The 16,507-nt window shown below is 39.8% G+C and overlaps 1 protein-coding gene across 1 annotated transcript; it reads left to right on the plus strand.

Moving 5' to 3' along the window:
* Positions 1–8,453: 8,453 nt before the first annotated feature.
* LOC113163526 (coagulation factor XIII A chain-like) lies at positions 8,454–16,082 on the plus strand. The gene is made up of 18 exons (XM_026362258.1): positions 8,454–8,479; positions 9,258–9,327; positions 9,454–9,559; positions 9,723–9,899; positions 11,000–11,248; positions 11,648–11,766; positions 11,838–11,945; positions 12,058–12,232; positions 12,734–12,872; positions 13,298–13,401; positions 13,492–13,580; positions 13,801–13,954; positions 14,049–14,158; positions 14,373–14,538; positions 14,627–14,781; positions 14,902–15,038; positions 15,275–15,380; positions 15,760–16,082. Exons 2-18 carry the CDS (start codon positions 9,280–9,282, stop codon positions 15,796–15,798), a joined length of 2,181 nt encoding a protein of 726 aa, XP_026218043.1. The 5' UTR covers positions 8,454–8,479; positions 9,258–9,279; the 3' UTR covers positions 15,799–16,082.
* The last annotated feature ends 425 nt before the right edge of the window (positions 16,083–16,507 follow it).

Consider the following 16,507-nt stretch of genomic DNA (forward strand, 5'->3'; position numbering starts at 1 on the left):
GTCGCGCTCTGCTCTGCGCTCTCTGCTCGGTTTTACGCGTCTGGAGAGAAAAAAGAAAAGAGAGAGAGAGAGAGAGAGAGAAAGCCCCTCCTCTCTCTCTCCCCCCCTCCTCCACCTCCACCCCCTCCACAGGTTCAGCCATATAATCATTAGTTTTACTTTGTCGTGTAAAGACATATTTGGGTTATTAGTTAATACAAGTAACAATAGATTTGACTGGAATGGAGCAGAGTAAACTAAAAATAAAACCCTCATCCAATCATTTAGTTTATATATTATTTAGAAGAATTTAAAACTGGAGAACTGAACTGTTTTTTCTAGAAATAGATTAAGACTCAACCCTGAGAAACTGAACACACCACCCTCTGAACTGAAGTGTCCATCTTGTCTGGAAGAGGCCACAGAAAATCTGGTTTTAAGGATCTGAATTCAATTCCTTTTTACTGAGCTCTAATGATGCATTTAATCAACACTTTGCATTTGTCTGTGTTAAGTAATAAACACAAAGGAAACCTGGGGCCAGATGGAGTTATTAGAGGGACTGAAACACTTATTTTTATTATCAACACTTTGATAATAGTTTATTCGAGTGTTGAGTCCACACAGGGCTCCATGAAAAGCAGGTGCATCAACAGACCTGAGACCCAAACCGTCTTCTGTCCCTAATAAATTCATGCAGCTCAAGTTTTGGTTACAGGAAAAACATAAAGAGCAGAATTTGAAGTAGTTTTACTAAATAATGTACGAGTCAGTCTCTGTTTTCTTAAATTCTGTAGTTTGGTTGAGTATCAGTCAAATTAACAAACATTATTCAACGGGTACAAGAGGCACCAAAGATCTGGAGTCAAGGTCATAAATCTGTCCCCACGACTGCTTCCTTCAATAATCAAGTCATTTTTCCGTGCGGTAAATGTCTTAAGATTGTTGACCAGCAGTCAGAAATGCTGTTCTGACAGAGAAACAATGAAAAGTAGCAACAACTTCCCATTTAAAGAGCTGGTGTCAGTAAATGTTTCACGTGGATTGTTTTAAAAAAACATTTTTACATTGATATAATTGATCAGCACGTTAGAATACTTTACTCCATACAGTCTATAGAAAATCTGCAGTTTGCTCACATCCATGGGTGGAATGAAAAAATCTATTTCCAGGCTCCATGTTTAAAAGGGAAAAGGCCATTTTGACCAGGAAGAGGGCACACACTCAAAAAAGATAGAGAAAGGCAGGGTTAACTGTATATTTATAGTGTGTTTACATATATGAGTGTTTGTTTAGCGTCAGACACGTCACGTGTGACTTTACATATTCAGAAATAATAAAAATCACAATTTCAATTGGTTACAACTGCTCCATAATTCCACTGTGGCTGAAAATAGGAGTATTTTTTATTTTGCAACGTTTTTTTTTTTGTCTCAGTTAAAGGTCAGTTCTCCTCGTGCAGATACTTTTAAAATCATAAAAGAATTAATTTCCCCTTTGTGTGTGTGTGTGTGAAACAGATGAAAATAGACACAAACTGTCAAAAATGATTCAAAAAATAAAACACGAAGGACAGAAATAGACGCAACATGATGCTACAGCCTCATTTATAGTGATTTGGTGTCTTGTTCAGCCCGTTGGTCTTATAGACTACTGTATGTAAGAGTCGGGGCCCTTCACCCATCAGTGTCCAGGGAGCTATGGTGCCACAGTCCCTCCCTGTGTCCAAGGTAATAACTGGAGACTAAAGAAAGATTATGCATCAGATATTATACACGAATATGACTTCAGATTATTCATTCATGGAGAAAAGAAACTGCAGACTGAGGAGCTAAAGCTGTGTGAGACACACAAAGCGGCACACAGTGTGATGCTGTGAGTCCTGTGGGGCGTTCACTGTGTGCGTGGATAAAAGAATAAAACAAACGTGGGGGATCTCGTCTTCTCCTCCTCCTGCTGACGTCAGCTGAATCTGAAACAAACCACCTCTCTCTCTCTCTCTGCTGCTGCTGCATATTAACACAGATGTTTCCCTGAGGCGATGCAGTGCTGCAGCAGCAGGAGCACACACACACACACACACACAATCACTGTGTCCCTGAACGGTTTGAAATTAACCCAAATCTCAGAACATTTAAGTCCTGGACAGACAGAGAGCGGCCAGTCCTGTGGGGGTGTGTGTGTGTGTGTGTTCATGTGTTTCTACAGTTGTGTGGACAAATTGCAGCTCGATACCAGAACTCTGAGGACATTAAGTCAAGTTCTGACACCTTCAAAGGTTGTTTGAGGGTTAGAATCAGGTTTGGGGTTTGGGAATGAGTTACGTCAATGAAAGACCAGTGTGTGTGTGTGTGTGTGTGTGTGTGTGTGTGTGTGTGTGTGTGTGTGTGTGTGTGTGTGTGTGTGTGTGTGTGACCTTGTTGTGTGACTATGACCTTCAAACACGATCCGTCCCCTCGTCCAGACACAGAAACACACTCTACTTTTTCTCTACTTTCTTCACCTCCTGCCCTCAGATGCTTCTTTAAATTGGTTTGAAGTCTCCTGACTCCTGCTGGTCAAACGGCAGAACTGCAGGCAGCAGCTAGCTCTGCTCAGCCCAGATAAAAACAGGTGTAATTCAAACACCTGTGCTGAGTCTGACATGTGGAAATGGTTCATGTTAACACAGTAACCCGGAGTATCGCGGAGACCTCTGTAAACTTTCTGTTCATAGAGATCAGATGGTGCCATCTGGCTTCAAACTGGCTCATTAGACTGTACATGACACAAGCCGATTAGTGACGTCACACACACAACAAACAAAAACATCTTTAAATATTAGTTTGTACATGTGCTGAACATCTTCTTACAGATTCATTGTGCATCAGGCCTAAAGTTGAAGCTAAAAGCAGAGAGGAACCTGGACTCGTGATGGCCTTCATCCTGTGTTTATGTCTCTCTGCAGCCAAAGTTTCTCCAGAAATAACTCTGTGTGTTCTGTGGAAGTGACTGAAAATAAAAAACCATGAGAACAAACTTCCCCCCCAGTGGAGCAGGAGAGTGAATCACCTGCTTCACTCCAGACTTCAGTCACTTTTCTGTCACTTCTGCAGCTCTTCCTGCTCGTCATCTCCTGCTGTGACACATCTGTCTGTCCTGTGACAATCCTCCAACACTTCTCCTCCTGAATGACATTAAATCAGCCGGTTTCTCCAGCGTGTGGATTGGAGGTGGATTCAGTTTCTGTTCTGTTTCTGTGTGTGTGGGGTGTGTTTGTCCTGCGTTCGCAGTGTAAACTAATCTCACCCCTCGATTAAAGCAGCACTCTGATTTGAATTTGGGAGCGAGATCAGTTCCATTGATCCCACTGGGAGATGGAATAATAAGGGCACAGCATCCATAATACATCACAGCCATAGATTTCTGGGGGGGCAGAGTCTGGGTGCCGCCTGTCAGCCAAAACAGAGGGATTACGTCACAGTGGCAAATTCTTCAATGGGTGTGTGTGTGTGTGTGTGTGTGTGTAGGTTGCAGCATCGTCTATCAACTCTATGTGTTTTCTCAGTCAGTGGTGCCATCTGGTGGTCGAAACATGTAACAGCAGCTTGTGGTTTTCTTCTCATATGTTTTAATATTTTCAGTAAAGGTAAGTAACTAAGTACATTTACTCAAATACTGCACATACTTTTACTCTGCTCCTGTTCAGAAGGAAGTATTTAACATTTTACTACATGTATCTGACAGCTTTAGTTAAAATTTGACACACGTAAATGATGATGTATGATTTTATATTTTTTATTAAATTATTTTTTATTGCAATATTTTTCACCCTTGAAGATTTGTTTGCAGTTCACAACATACACATGTGTAGCTGATGATATTTGTTTGTAGTGGTAGGTGAACATTGGTAACATTTAGTAATAATTAACATTTAATGGATAAAATTAAACTACATTTGCAAGAAAAGGTCATGGCGTGGCTTGTGAATAGCACGCTGACACTGTTCGGCTGTTTTTATAAGTCAAGGTAGCTGTGAAGCACGCCTCCAAACTAATTTCATTGGCTGGAATCCAGCTGGTGTTTAGTGACTTCAGGAGTCGAGTGTTTCACTTACATTTTTCACCATCGCTCTGTTTGTTTCATGTTTGTGTCCAGTAAGACGTGACAGATCGTGACTGTTCAGAAATATTGTGTTTGTTCATGTTTGTGACTTTAGTGAAGATCAGCTCACATTTCCTGACCAGTGTGTGCAGAAAACCAGAAAATTAATTTGCTATTTTTTTGTGCATCTCTGCATCTATTAAACATTTTAAGTTTGTTTCCACAGAAAATGATTAGCAGACAAAAAGTGATCAATGAGAGCAGTCAGAGTTATTATAAAGTAGTTTTATGAAATCCAATGTATTTTTTAACCACTCTGCATTATATATAACAAAACACCAGACTGTCGTTCGACCCAGCTGGCTGTCACTTTGAGCTGGTCACGTCTTTCACACGTTCTGTTTCTCAACAGGGCTACACAGTAGGCAATGAAACTGTGATTAACGCGCTGTAATGTTTGAGTTTCTCATTTACGTCTCTCACAAATGTTCGTGAATGTTTGCAAGAGACTGCGGCTGGCAAACACAGTTAGGCTCAGTTTGTGAACCGAGGACGTGAAGCGAATGTTGATGATTTTTTTCCCAGTAGATGTTCAGAAATCAGTTTGTGACGCGCTTCTCTGATTTCTGCAGAATCTTAATTTATGATGCACGTATGGAACAAATCTGGATCAGACTCAAACATTAATGTTATCAATAGTCATTAAAGGCCTTTAAAACACTATTTGAATTGAGGAAACTATTTGTACAGGTACTTGTACTTGTAGTGGAGTACTGCTTCAGGCACGTGTACTTGAGTTCTGGGTTGGCGATCCTGCTGTCAGCTGCTTCATGTTTTGACTGACACGTGTTGACCAGTTCCTGCTGGTACCACCTGGGCCCGGTGATCTCAACCTATAAATCATTCACACTCTCTCTCTGCAGGATCTCTCGGTGGTTTTTTCTTCTGTTTGACACACTACACAGCATGCAGTACTATGCAGTACTTCTACCACATTCAGATACACATACCTGTACACGCTTTATATTTATTGAACACGCCCACTTCTACAGTCCTCCAGTGTCATGGGTATTTTTTATGATTTGGTACTACAAATTTAAGCTGATGATACTTTGTACTTTAAAATAAGTAACATTTGAAGTACATGGCTACTTGTAACTGTAGTATTACTGTCTTTATCTAGTGGAAGTACTTCTTCCACCACTAGTATCAGACCTCTTCAAAAAACTAAAAGAAAAGCGCCATCTCTTTATTTTTTTTCTCATCTCTTATTACCTCAAACCTAAATTGCTTTCTTGGCACTTTTCTTGTCATCCGGGGTCACAATAATATCGTCTGAAAGCTTTAACCTTTGACCTCCCTGCAGCTTTCCTGTTGTAACAGTGGAAGAAGCTGAAGTTCATGTAATAAGGTAATACTCAATAATAGACTTCATGAATGTTCCTACCTATAATTTCCTTCTTTTCTGCGAGGTTGCTGTGACCTTTGAACTCTGAAATGACTGTAATACACATATCTCAGCATATTTGAGCTCAGCACCTGAAATATGCAGAAAAATATTCCGAAAAAAATCTATTTTAAAAAGTTTTCTAGCTGTACAATGATGAACATTAAAAATGTTAGTAAATGGACCTTGAGTTAAAGAGTTTGTTTCTCTGTGTGTAAGTGAGAACGCCTCCTCATTTAGTTTCCTGTCACTTGAATCTGAGAACAGGGAGCCAGCGCCGTCTCTCAGCTTCACTTCAGCTGGTATTTATCAATTAGCTGTGGCTGTGTGTGCAGGAGGGTTTTCTAATCCCTGCAGGATAATTACAGGGCTGCCTCGGCACACAGCTCCCAGAGAGGCTGTAATTGGTTTGCAGGTTGAAGGCGACGGCGGCGGCTCACTGCAGGGTATTGACTTGATCTCTGGAGGCGGCGACGAGCCGTTTCTTCTGCTGCTCTGAGACTGTCTCCGCTCGCCTCTGGACCAAACCTCTGAGGAGTTTTTTCAAGTTTAGACAAAAGTATCTGTGCAGATTTATTTGTGTCATAAAGATTACTAACAGTGTAGTCATGTTCTATATAATGAGCGAGTGAATGAGTTTAGTAGCCCGAAGTTTGGAAATCTCTTTATGGCACTTTTCGTTTAATAACTTTTAAATAATAAATATGAGCAGTCGTTTAATACAGAGACACAGAGGCCTGAGAGGTCCAAGAGCCCAGTGTACCCATAAAGTAACCAGTGAGAAGTTTCCAGTCAGAAGCTGCTGACAGATTCACTCCCTCAAAACAAACTTTTCCTCAAATGAAATTACACCTATCATGTTAAAACTGTAGCAACAGGAGCAGCGTGACCTCCTGCTCTCACTTCCTCTTGTCCATGTTCCTCAAGAACGAGTTGACCTGGAACGTGTTATTTTTTAAAATCTATTTTCTATTGTCAGTGTCCACTGAACGTCTTTTCATTTTTCTCTTATATCTCTGTGTTGTTTTCTTTTCTTTTTTAATGTTTACTCGTCGTTTCAGTCCTTTTTTGTTTCATACTCACGTTCTGTTTCTTTATTTAATATTCAATCACTTCTATTTCTCTGTTCTTTCCATTTCTATTCTTACAGTTTTCTGGGACATTTCTGTCGTCAAGTCAGTTTTTTATTGTTCTACCTATTCTCTCTGTCTCTCTTGTCCATTTTTCAGTCCTGCAGTTTTTGATTTTTCTGCACAGTGAGAGACAGGAGCAGATCTGCTGACAGACCATAATTACCCTCGGTCTGTCCTGATGAGTCAGACAGATTAAAGAGGTGAAAGACAGCGACTCGTCCTCTGGGGGATGAATCAGCCTGAAACCTGAACACTTTGGTTCAAACATCACTGGCTGTCTGCCCAGAAAAGAAAGAAAAACACGTCCAATATTTCCTCATGTCATCTGGTGACTGATCATAAGTCGCAGCAGAGGAGATAATTTAATACAGGTCTGACGTACATTTATCTTTATAGCAGACAACTTCCAAAACTGGGTTTATTGCTGTTTACATTAAGAGCATTAAACTATGTTTTGCTCCACTATGCATGAAAGAAAAAGCTGCTTCCATTGTCAGTGAGACTTTTGTGTGCATCGTCCTGCAGAGTTCAACTAAACTAAAGGGGGACAATAGGCACCAAAGATGGTACTTCAGCACAGACTTGTCCTCCACATACAAAGCAGGTCACATTAAGAAGAAACAGAAACATTAAACAAATTTACAAGAAAATGTTTAGTTTTTTATTTATTGGCACAACACAGCTTCTCATATATTAATATGTTCGACTTTACACCAGGAAACTGAGGCTGGCATAAATTAAAACCAATTTAAAATAAGGAATAAAACTTTAAGGACCCTAAATTGAGCCAATAATGACCAGATTCCCAACTTCATCCTAACCTCACTTCCTAACTACATCTGTTAACACCTGGAGGAAAGTGGAAATCATGCTGAACTGTTGTTTGTGGATTTCTCATCAGTATTTAACACCATCCATTCCCACCTGATGGTGAAGAAACTCAGTGAACAGTTTGGTTCATGTTGTTTGCTGCATCTTAGAATTTTCTAAAAGTGTCTTCAGTGTTCAGAGCGTTGGTCAGAAAACAGGAACATGGAACATTTGACCCATCAGCAGTAACGTGTCACAGCGACCTGCCAGCATGAAGGTCAGGGTCAGAGGAAGTTACTGTAGAGGAAATGTAAAAATACACAAAACCACAGTACCTTGTCAGGATTTGATATTTCAACATCTCGTAAATGAGAATTATCATTGTTTAAATGCAAAACATAAAAAAAAGAAAACAAACCCAAAACGATAAAAAATTACTACATTTTTGTGCATCATGGCCCTTAAATGTCCTCCATCCAACCCAAACATCTCCTTGCAACTTGTTTTTATCAATATATGTAGACCTTGAATAATTTCAACTTGGATCAGAACATAATAATAATGAGATTACGTTTGCTACAAAATGCTTATGCTGTGGTTTAGTGGTATAGAAATGTTATTTTTAGGAATAACCAGGACAACAAGAAAACAAACTAACAGCTAGGAAGGGCTCCAGTACTCCAGCAATCCAGGAAAAAGCAGTTAAAGTGATGGATGCATAAACTTTTTCAACATGCACAGATCACAAAAACATCTTTACTGTGTTTTTTGGATTTTTTTCTGAACCTGCTTTTGTCTGAACTTTTTTTTTACCTGTCAGGTTAGAATTAGATTTAGATTAGTGTTGATGTTTGGCATTAAGATGGTGACAGTTAGAGTGAGGGGATGAAAACCAATGGATGTCCTCACAACTTTAGAGGTACAAAAGAGTGTGTGTTTGAAAAGAGGAAGCAGTGCGTGTATATAAAGCGATGCTGGAGATTTGACCATCATCTGATCGGCTCAGACAAACTTCTTCACTGGAGCGGTGAGATTCACTTTTTATATATTATAATAATAATATTTTAATTATTTTTTATTTGTAAGATAAGAACTCTACTCTATACAATGCTATTTAAATAATAAAATAAAGTTTAAAACCACTTAACATTAGAAAGCGATTTATAATATCACAAAACATTTTGTTGGCCACTTTGCAAAATTAGAAATCTAAAGTAAATAACTCCAATATAATTTAACAAAAAATGAAAAGTGTGAAACTTCATCTTAATTTCATGTTTCATGTTTCACTACATCATTTATATGATTCTTACTGTGAAGACAGAGAAATATTTGAACAAATTATCTAATTATCTAAAGTTTCTTTTAATATAAGGACTTTCATGTGTAGTAAATACTACCCTCCTCCCATTACGCCACATTTAAGTGATGGCAAATAAATATCTTCTCTTCTCCCTAGATCCTCTCACAATCCACCAGTTTCAACAAAAATGTAGGAGGTTTACTTGTAACTTGTAATACTGTTGTGCTTAATTAGCTTTTTTAATAAAAAGAATACTCCTATTCCATAGCATTTTTACATAATTTACTTTCAAATATGTGAAAATTATGTCATATTTCTTTTTTTATGATACATAATGATTATTTTTTAATGTTATTATATATTTGCAGAGGACTTTTCAAGATATTTAAAGACAAAAGAAAAATGCTAAATAACATTAAAGAAAAGCTAATTTTACATTCCTGCTCTTAAGTTTTTTGCTTGTTGTTGTTTTTAATGTTCAATCTTTTCTCTCTCTATCTAGTGACCTGTGACCTTTGCTCATTATGTCAGATCAAACATCAAATCCCTATGAAGGGCGCTTCACAAAACCGGTATCACAAAACTATTACAATTTATTTGTGCTATCAAAATAAAGAAATACAAATTAAAAATCCCTTGATAGTAGAGTTGTCTTTGATTCTTTTTTCTATTTTTTCTGATTTTTTTATTTTCTTCAGGTGCCAAGTATCAACCTGTTGACTAACTATGACGACTTCACAGTATTTGAACATTCTCACCGTGACGTGGGGTCCGACTTCACCCCCAGAACTAGACCAGGAGAATGTAAGATGTGTTTATTTCATTATTTTTAATCTGTTTGTGTTGACAGCATCAGATCCACAAATCAAAAGCAGTGATTTAAAAAATCAAGGGAAAAGTAAAGTTAATTGCTATTTTACTTACCTGTGAAAACATGGTGGACTCTCCCTTTATTCCTCCCTCTCAGCGCCTCTGTCGGTGCAGAGCGTCGACATGTGTTTGCAGATCAACAAATCAAACCACATCACATCTGCCTACAACAACCAGAACCTGGTGGTCCGCCGAGGTCTGGAGTTCATCATGAAAGTCACCTTCAACCGCCCCTTGACCCAAGGAGATGACTTCCAGGTTGAGTTCCTAATTGGTGAGTTCTGGTTTAGTTACTCAATAGTTCGCTAAGTGCAGGCTGACTCAGTTTGTTTCTAGGGACCAGAACTAAAGCAGAACCAGACTTTATTTGCAGTTGGCTGGTTTTAAGAGTGGGCAAAGCAGGATTACTAAGTACTGCCCAGGGACCTAGACTTCCAGCAGCCCCAACAAACACATATGATTTTGGAAATTAAGTATAGATAAGATAAAGTAGCATAAAAATACTACCGTAAAGGTGTACAGTAACTACTTATCATAAAACAATTTCAACAACAACAACATATCTTATGCTGACTTGATGCAAAGATAAATAAACCCAATAAATATACCTTTAAATGCAAAGTTATTGGAATAAACTTAAATTATATTTAATTGGTTATTGGTTTAAACCTACATTTTTTTAAGTTACTTAATTTCTTTAAAATTCTTTTTCTGTGATGTTACGATAGTTACGTTAATTAGAAAACAATAACTTCTTAAAAGATATAACTGCATGTAATAGCAGTAATACTTTTAGTTTATTCCTAAATGTGTTATTATCTAATTTCTTGTTTTAACCTGACACCATTTGATTTCCCCAGTAAACTGACTGAGCGCGCTCAGTGGCTGCGATTCACCTGCTCCCTCGTTAACCAATTAGCTGAACACATGTTCTTTAACGACCGCTCACAGAACAATAAGATGATTGTCAGCTCATTAAGCAGCTCCACGTTCGTCTGACTAGATAATGAACACTCCCTGTAATTTAAACACACACAGTATCATTATGACAGTGGTAATTATCTGTTGGTTGATTATATTCAGTTTTATCTGAATGTGTTGGATAAATATTTCATACATTTTCATCAAATAGAAATATTTAGGTAAAGTACAAATACCAAAACAGACACAAAACCTTTTTGTTGCCTCTCCCACTCCCTTCTCCTTTTCTCGTCTTCTCTCCTCTTCTCTTGAGTCCACTCCTCTCTCCTTCTTTGCTTTTTCCTTGCTTCTTCTCTCTGTCTCTTCTTTCCTTGTCTCCTCTGTCCTTTTCACCTAATTTTGTCTCTTCTCCTCTCATCTCTATCACAAATTTTCTTCTTCCTCCTCCTCTAGGCTCAGACCCATCGCCCATTACAGACACCTTGTTGGTGGTGACGTTCGGTTCCCGACCTGGGGGACCATGGTCGGGACGGATCGTGGAGACACTTGGACAAACCTTGACTCTCGGCATCACGCCGACACCCAACGCCATCGTGGGGAAGTTTCGTGTTTACGTGGCCACTGTGCAGCCCGGCGGCTTGCAGCGAACCCAGAGGAACCAAACAACTGACCTGTACCTGCTGTTTAACGCCTGGAATAAGGGTGTGCATAGTACATCATACTACTATAATTAGTGTATGCACATACTGCTGTGAGTGTGAGCTAAGTGTCACGTTACAGACATTATGGTGTAACATGCCACGCTGCAGCACAAATGAAGCTATTAATTAATTAATTAAAGCAGCATAGAACAATGATCTGCAGGGCTACACCTGTATGTACCAGTGTATCTCGATTTGTATGAGTCTAAAATACCAGTAGAAAGAACAGATTTAGACTAGACCTGTTCAGAGGTCAAATTGTTATTCTAAGCAAAGTGATAAATACATCAAGCTTTGTTCACTGAGATAAAAAAGCAGCTTCTGATAGCAAACCTACACCTCTGACTTTCTGACCATGTTTTAATCTAAAGCACCCTGACTCTCCATCTTCTCTTTACAGACGACGCTGTGTTTTATCCTGATGAAGTCGGACGGAAGGAGTACGTTCTGAACGACCATGGCTTGATCCGTCAGGGTTCATTTGACAGCATGACAGAACGCAGCTGGGATTATGGACAGGTACACATTAATCCCCATAGCTATCATGACCCAGTCATAAAGAATGAATGTAATGTATCCTCTCCCTGCAGTTTGAACGTGGCATTTTGGACGCTTGTATTTACATCCTGGATGCATCCAAGATGCCGATTGCTGACCGAGGCGACATCATCAAAATGGTCAGGATGGGATCTGCCATGGTGAGAAAAGAAAAAACGTATTCACTCACTGCTTGGAATTATATCAACAGATGCCATCTTTAGAGATTGATAAAGGTTGAGTCAGGTTTGTTTATCTGTTCTACTGCATCAGATCAACGCTCAGGATGATAACGGTGTGGTGGTTGGGAACTGGAGTGGTAACTTCTCTGGGGGCAAAGCTCCAGCATCTTGGACAGGCAGCACCGCCATCCTGCTGCAGTATGCCAGCACTCAAACCCCCGTCTGTTATGGCCAGTGCTGGGTGTTTGCTGGAGTCTTCAACACCTGTAAGAGCATGCACTGTTGACCTGCTTCAATGTTAAAATGCAAATTCTAAAGTTAGCTTCAACTGTGGATGGATCGATGAATGTTTTTATAAAACGATTAAAACAACCACAACGAGCCCCAAATGGTTTCTGCAAAACGACAGGAAGACCACAATGACTACAAAGAGACAAACTGCAGAGCAACCACTAACATCAGAGGTGTAAAAAAAATCTGGATAACTCTGTACTTTTTCAGAGAATGCCAGCTGGGTCGGTAACTAGTTCAAGTAGCTGCAACACCGATTATGTTTGGTTTTATTAATATTAATGACAAGGAGACAAGGAGAAAAACAAACATGGAGGTTCATAAACTGTAGGAACTGTTTAACAACTAGAAACCTGAGGATAATGAAAGCAGCAAGTAGGAAAGAAGAAGGTTCAGATAAATAGATATGATATCAGATATCACTGCTAAAATAATAAAATAGAATTGGTGATAATAATTATTTCCTATCCCCACAGTCATGCGCTGCCTCGGCATCCCGGCGAGGGTCATCACTAACTTCAATTCAGCTCATGACAACAACGGCAGCATTGTAACCAACCTCGTTTTCTATCCTGATGGCTCACTGAGCACAGCAGACTCCAAGGACTCCATCTGGTTGGTTCAAGCACCTGTCAGTCATGTCTACTAAAGGACACAATGAGACTATTCCATAAAGCTTTTATTTTCTTCTGCATGGATTTAATGATTTAAACTGTTTTGGTCTCAGAAAAACGCCCAGTGAACTAACTCATATACACAGTGGAGATCCATCATTAAACGTGACACCTTGTGAGGGAGCTTTATTTACACTGACAATGTGAATTTGATCTATAAAGAGAATTTAGAGAGTTACATACTTCTCTAACATATAATTTACACATATCAGATGCACAGGCCCAGCTTTAAAGCATTAAACATCTCTGTTTTGGTGGCTAACTAGCCTCAAAGCCTTCCTGCCTCTGTTGATGCTGCTGTGTACTGGACAATGGAAAGCAACACAACAATGTGTGAAAACTGTTCTTTTATGACTCTCCTCACAGGAATTTCCACTGCTGGAACGAGGCGTACATGACGCGTGCCGACCTGCCACCCGGCCTCGGAGGATGGCAGGTGGTGGACTCCACACCCCAGGAGACCAGTGGTGGTATGACGCACAGACAGCAGGACAGGGTAGAATTACAGATCAATAAAAAGTGAAGTGGATGTCAGGCATGTCTCTGTGTTTGGTTCACAGGATATTATCGCTGTGGTCCAGCCTCAGTAGCTGCCATCAAACAAGGTCTCCTCTGTCACCCATTTGACTTAAACTTTTGCTTCGCAGAGGTTAGTTCTGACCATTTGAAAACTAACTACTGACAAGATTTTTCATACAGACAGGTAGCTTATGAATTTGGTACTAATGTGATTGGCTTCCTTGGTGGCAGGATTAAAAATACAACTGTCAAATTTTAAATACTTATTCTGGACATTTTCTCTCCTTTATAGATGGACTTTAGCTTAAAAGTAATAAGCTGATACAGTGGCCATTTTTCCTTCCCTGCAGGTGAACAGTGTTGTGATTTCCTGGACCATAAATCGCTACAAAACTCTGACTGAAACGAGCGTGGACAAGAATATGGTTGGAAAGGGTCTTTTCACTAAGGCTATGGGCAACACAACATTTGATAACATCATGTCCACCTACAAGTATCCCAAAGGTTACACACACACACACACAGCCACAACGTCCAAACACCAACATTTAATCTTGAAAGATTTACAACTAACTAAGAACCCCGTCTGTATGTACAGGTAGTCCCCAGGACCTTGCCGCGATGGCTCTGGCGCAGGAATACGTCAGCGGGAAGAAGCCACCTGCGCCCCCCACAGCCTTGCTGTCCATCAGCATCAGTGCCAACCCAGTAAAACACCTGTCTACACATCTGTTTGTGCATCATTTAACATTAAGATCAGTTCACAGCTTTTAGGTAGCAGTGCAACTTTACATTGCACTCCTCCATCTGCGAAGATTGTGTACTATTCATTTTCAGTTAAATTGCCTACACCATAAAGGATAGAGGTCTGAAATACACCATTCTGTATCAGCTCAGTTCTCTCTCTCATCCCCCCCTCCAGGTCCAACTGGGTCAAGATGTGAACCTGGTGGTTAATTTCACCAACCAGAGTGAAGTCCCTACAACGGTCAAAGCTGTCCTCTCAGGGATCGTCATCTTCTACACTGGAGTCCCAGCCGCCCCCTTCAAAAACGAGGACTTTACTGTCACAGTGCCGGCCAAGCAGAGTGAGTAACATGAGAGTGAGAGTCCGCTGAGTCTTCACAAATACACTCTTTAAATTCTACGATGTGTTTGTGTGTATGTGTGTGGCAGCACAAAGTGTGCCGTTTAAGATCGCAGCGCAGCAGTACATGGCCAACAGGGGCTCTCTGCTCAACCTGAGCTTTACCGTGGGTGGACAGAGCGATGGCCAAACAGTGAACGCCACAAAGGTTGTCAGCCTACAGCCACCGAAACTCACCGTGATGGTAGGAAAAGTTGTTGGGGATTTGCCTTGGTTGTCTGACACCATATTTTAAAACAATGAGCCTAAAGTTATATAAATTAAGAAAACTCTCATTTATTCCACCTGTCTGCTTTTGTTCCAGGTGACTGGGCAGCCTCAGCTGCAGAATCAGATGTTCGTGACCGTTTCCTTCACCAACCCCCTGAACTTCACTCTGCAGAATGTCACCGTGAGCATGTCGGGGTCTGGACTCATCGACCCAAAGACACGTTCCTACAGGTACCAGGATGGAAAATAACTATAAATATTTACTTGAGTACAGTGCAAAAGAGCAAGATTTGAGATACTTGTACTTTACATTTTGAAAGTCACAAAAAATATTTTCTTTTTTTCAAATGTTTGGATTCCCGGGTGTGTAACTTCCAACATTATGTGTTTTAAATTAAGTATTAATGACAGTTTCACCATACTTTGGCTGTTTCTGGATATTTGCATCATTTGTGTGTCTGTTTCAGCGTCATTGCTCCTCTGACAACAATCACCTGGAAGGAGTCCTTTGTCCCTCGGCTGGATGGACTCCGAAACATCACGGCGACGTTGGACTGCAGCAGCCTCCGTGGGGTACTTACTCGTCTCCTATTATTCTTTTAATAAAGCTGCGTTTAAACTGCCAGGATGAAGACAGTATGCTGTCTTTAAACCAGTTTTCCTTGTTGTAGAGGACTTTGCTATTTCCCTAATTAAAACCACATTTCCCATCAGCCCTGTGGCCCTCAGTCCTTCCTGTTTTTATTAAGCAGAGCAGTCTGTGCAATATTATCACAAAATTTGGTTTAGATTCGTCCGGGACGATTCCGCTTTAGCAGCTTCAGCTCAGAGATGTTTTTCTTTCTTTAAGTCTTACATTTTGTTGTTAACTGTTAAATTAATGTGATTGAAAATATAGATGTGGAAACTGTCATTACAAATATAAAGAGTTGACGCCTTGTGTTTTTTTCAGGTGACCGGATTCGCTGCTGTTAACATCACAAATGCCTGAGTTCAGACCACGCCCCTCAATCCTGTTTTAACCAATCAGCACAGCTTCAGGCAGAGAGGGGGTGGAGCCAACGATCATACAAACAAATTACATCTGTCACGATTTTGTTTCTTTTTCAATTAGATTTTACACAAATTCAGATTTTTATATTTTTTGTGTTTTTTAATCACCTTTTGTTAAAAAGTTGATATTGTTGTCAGTACACTGTTCTCCAGTATATCATAAACAACAGGCTTCCATGGGGAAATCACTTTTAATTTTAGCCTGGTAGGAAATGAAAATCATTGTGATTTGAATCTTTTTTATTTACTTTTCTGATGCTAAACTGAATTTCTACTAACAATAAAAGCATATTCAAATCACTGATAGCTGACCTTTTTTAACATGATGCTACCTTAGCCCTGACTTTATTTAGCAGATTATAGACACTGACCTCAGCCTGTTTGCTCCTGTGTGTTTATGTAACCACATGTGGGGCTGCCAGCTGCAGTTTAGTAAAGCTGCCACTAGAGAGCGCCACCAGTCTTTTCCTGCTCTGACATGAAACATCTATGAGAAACCTGCAGGTCAGGGTTATGTTTGTCACATGTGGCCACTGATTCAGCCTGACAGGGGGTAAAGTCGGTATGTTATGCCAGCATGCACTGGGCTAATAGATCCATTTATATAATCTTTATTTTATGTGTTACGTTTGTGCATTTTACTGTTT

Source organism: Anabas testudineus, chromosome 2 (assembly GCF_900324465.2).
Source record: "Anabas testudineus chromosome 2, fAnaTes1.2, whole genome shotgun sequence".
In the NCBI taxonomy this organism is placed as follows: domain Eukaryota; kingdom Metazoa; phylum Chordata; class Actinopteri; order Anabantiformes; family Anabantidae; genus Anabas; species Anabas testudineus.

Coding starts and splice junctions, on each gene's coding strand:
- LOC113163526 (XM_026362258.1), top strand. CDS start 9,280: ATGTCAGATCAAACATCAAATCCCTATGAAGGGCGCTTCACAAAACCG. Junction 9,328..9,453: donor AAGGGCGCTTCACAAAACCG/GTATCACAAAAC, acceptor TATTTTCTTCAG/GTGCCAAGTATCAACCTGTT. Junction 14,539..14,626: donor CACAGTGCCGGCCAAGCAGA/GTGAGTAACATG, acceptor TGTGTGTGGCAG/CACAAAGTGTGCCGTTTAAG.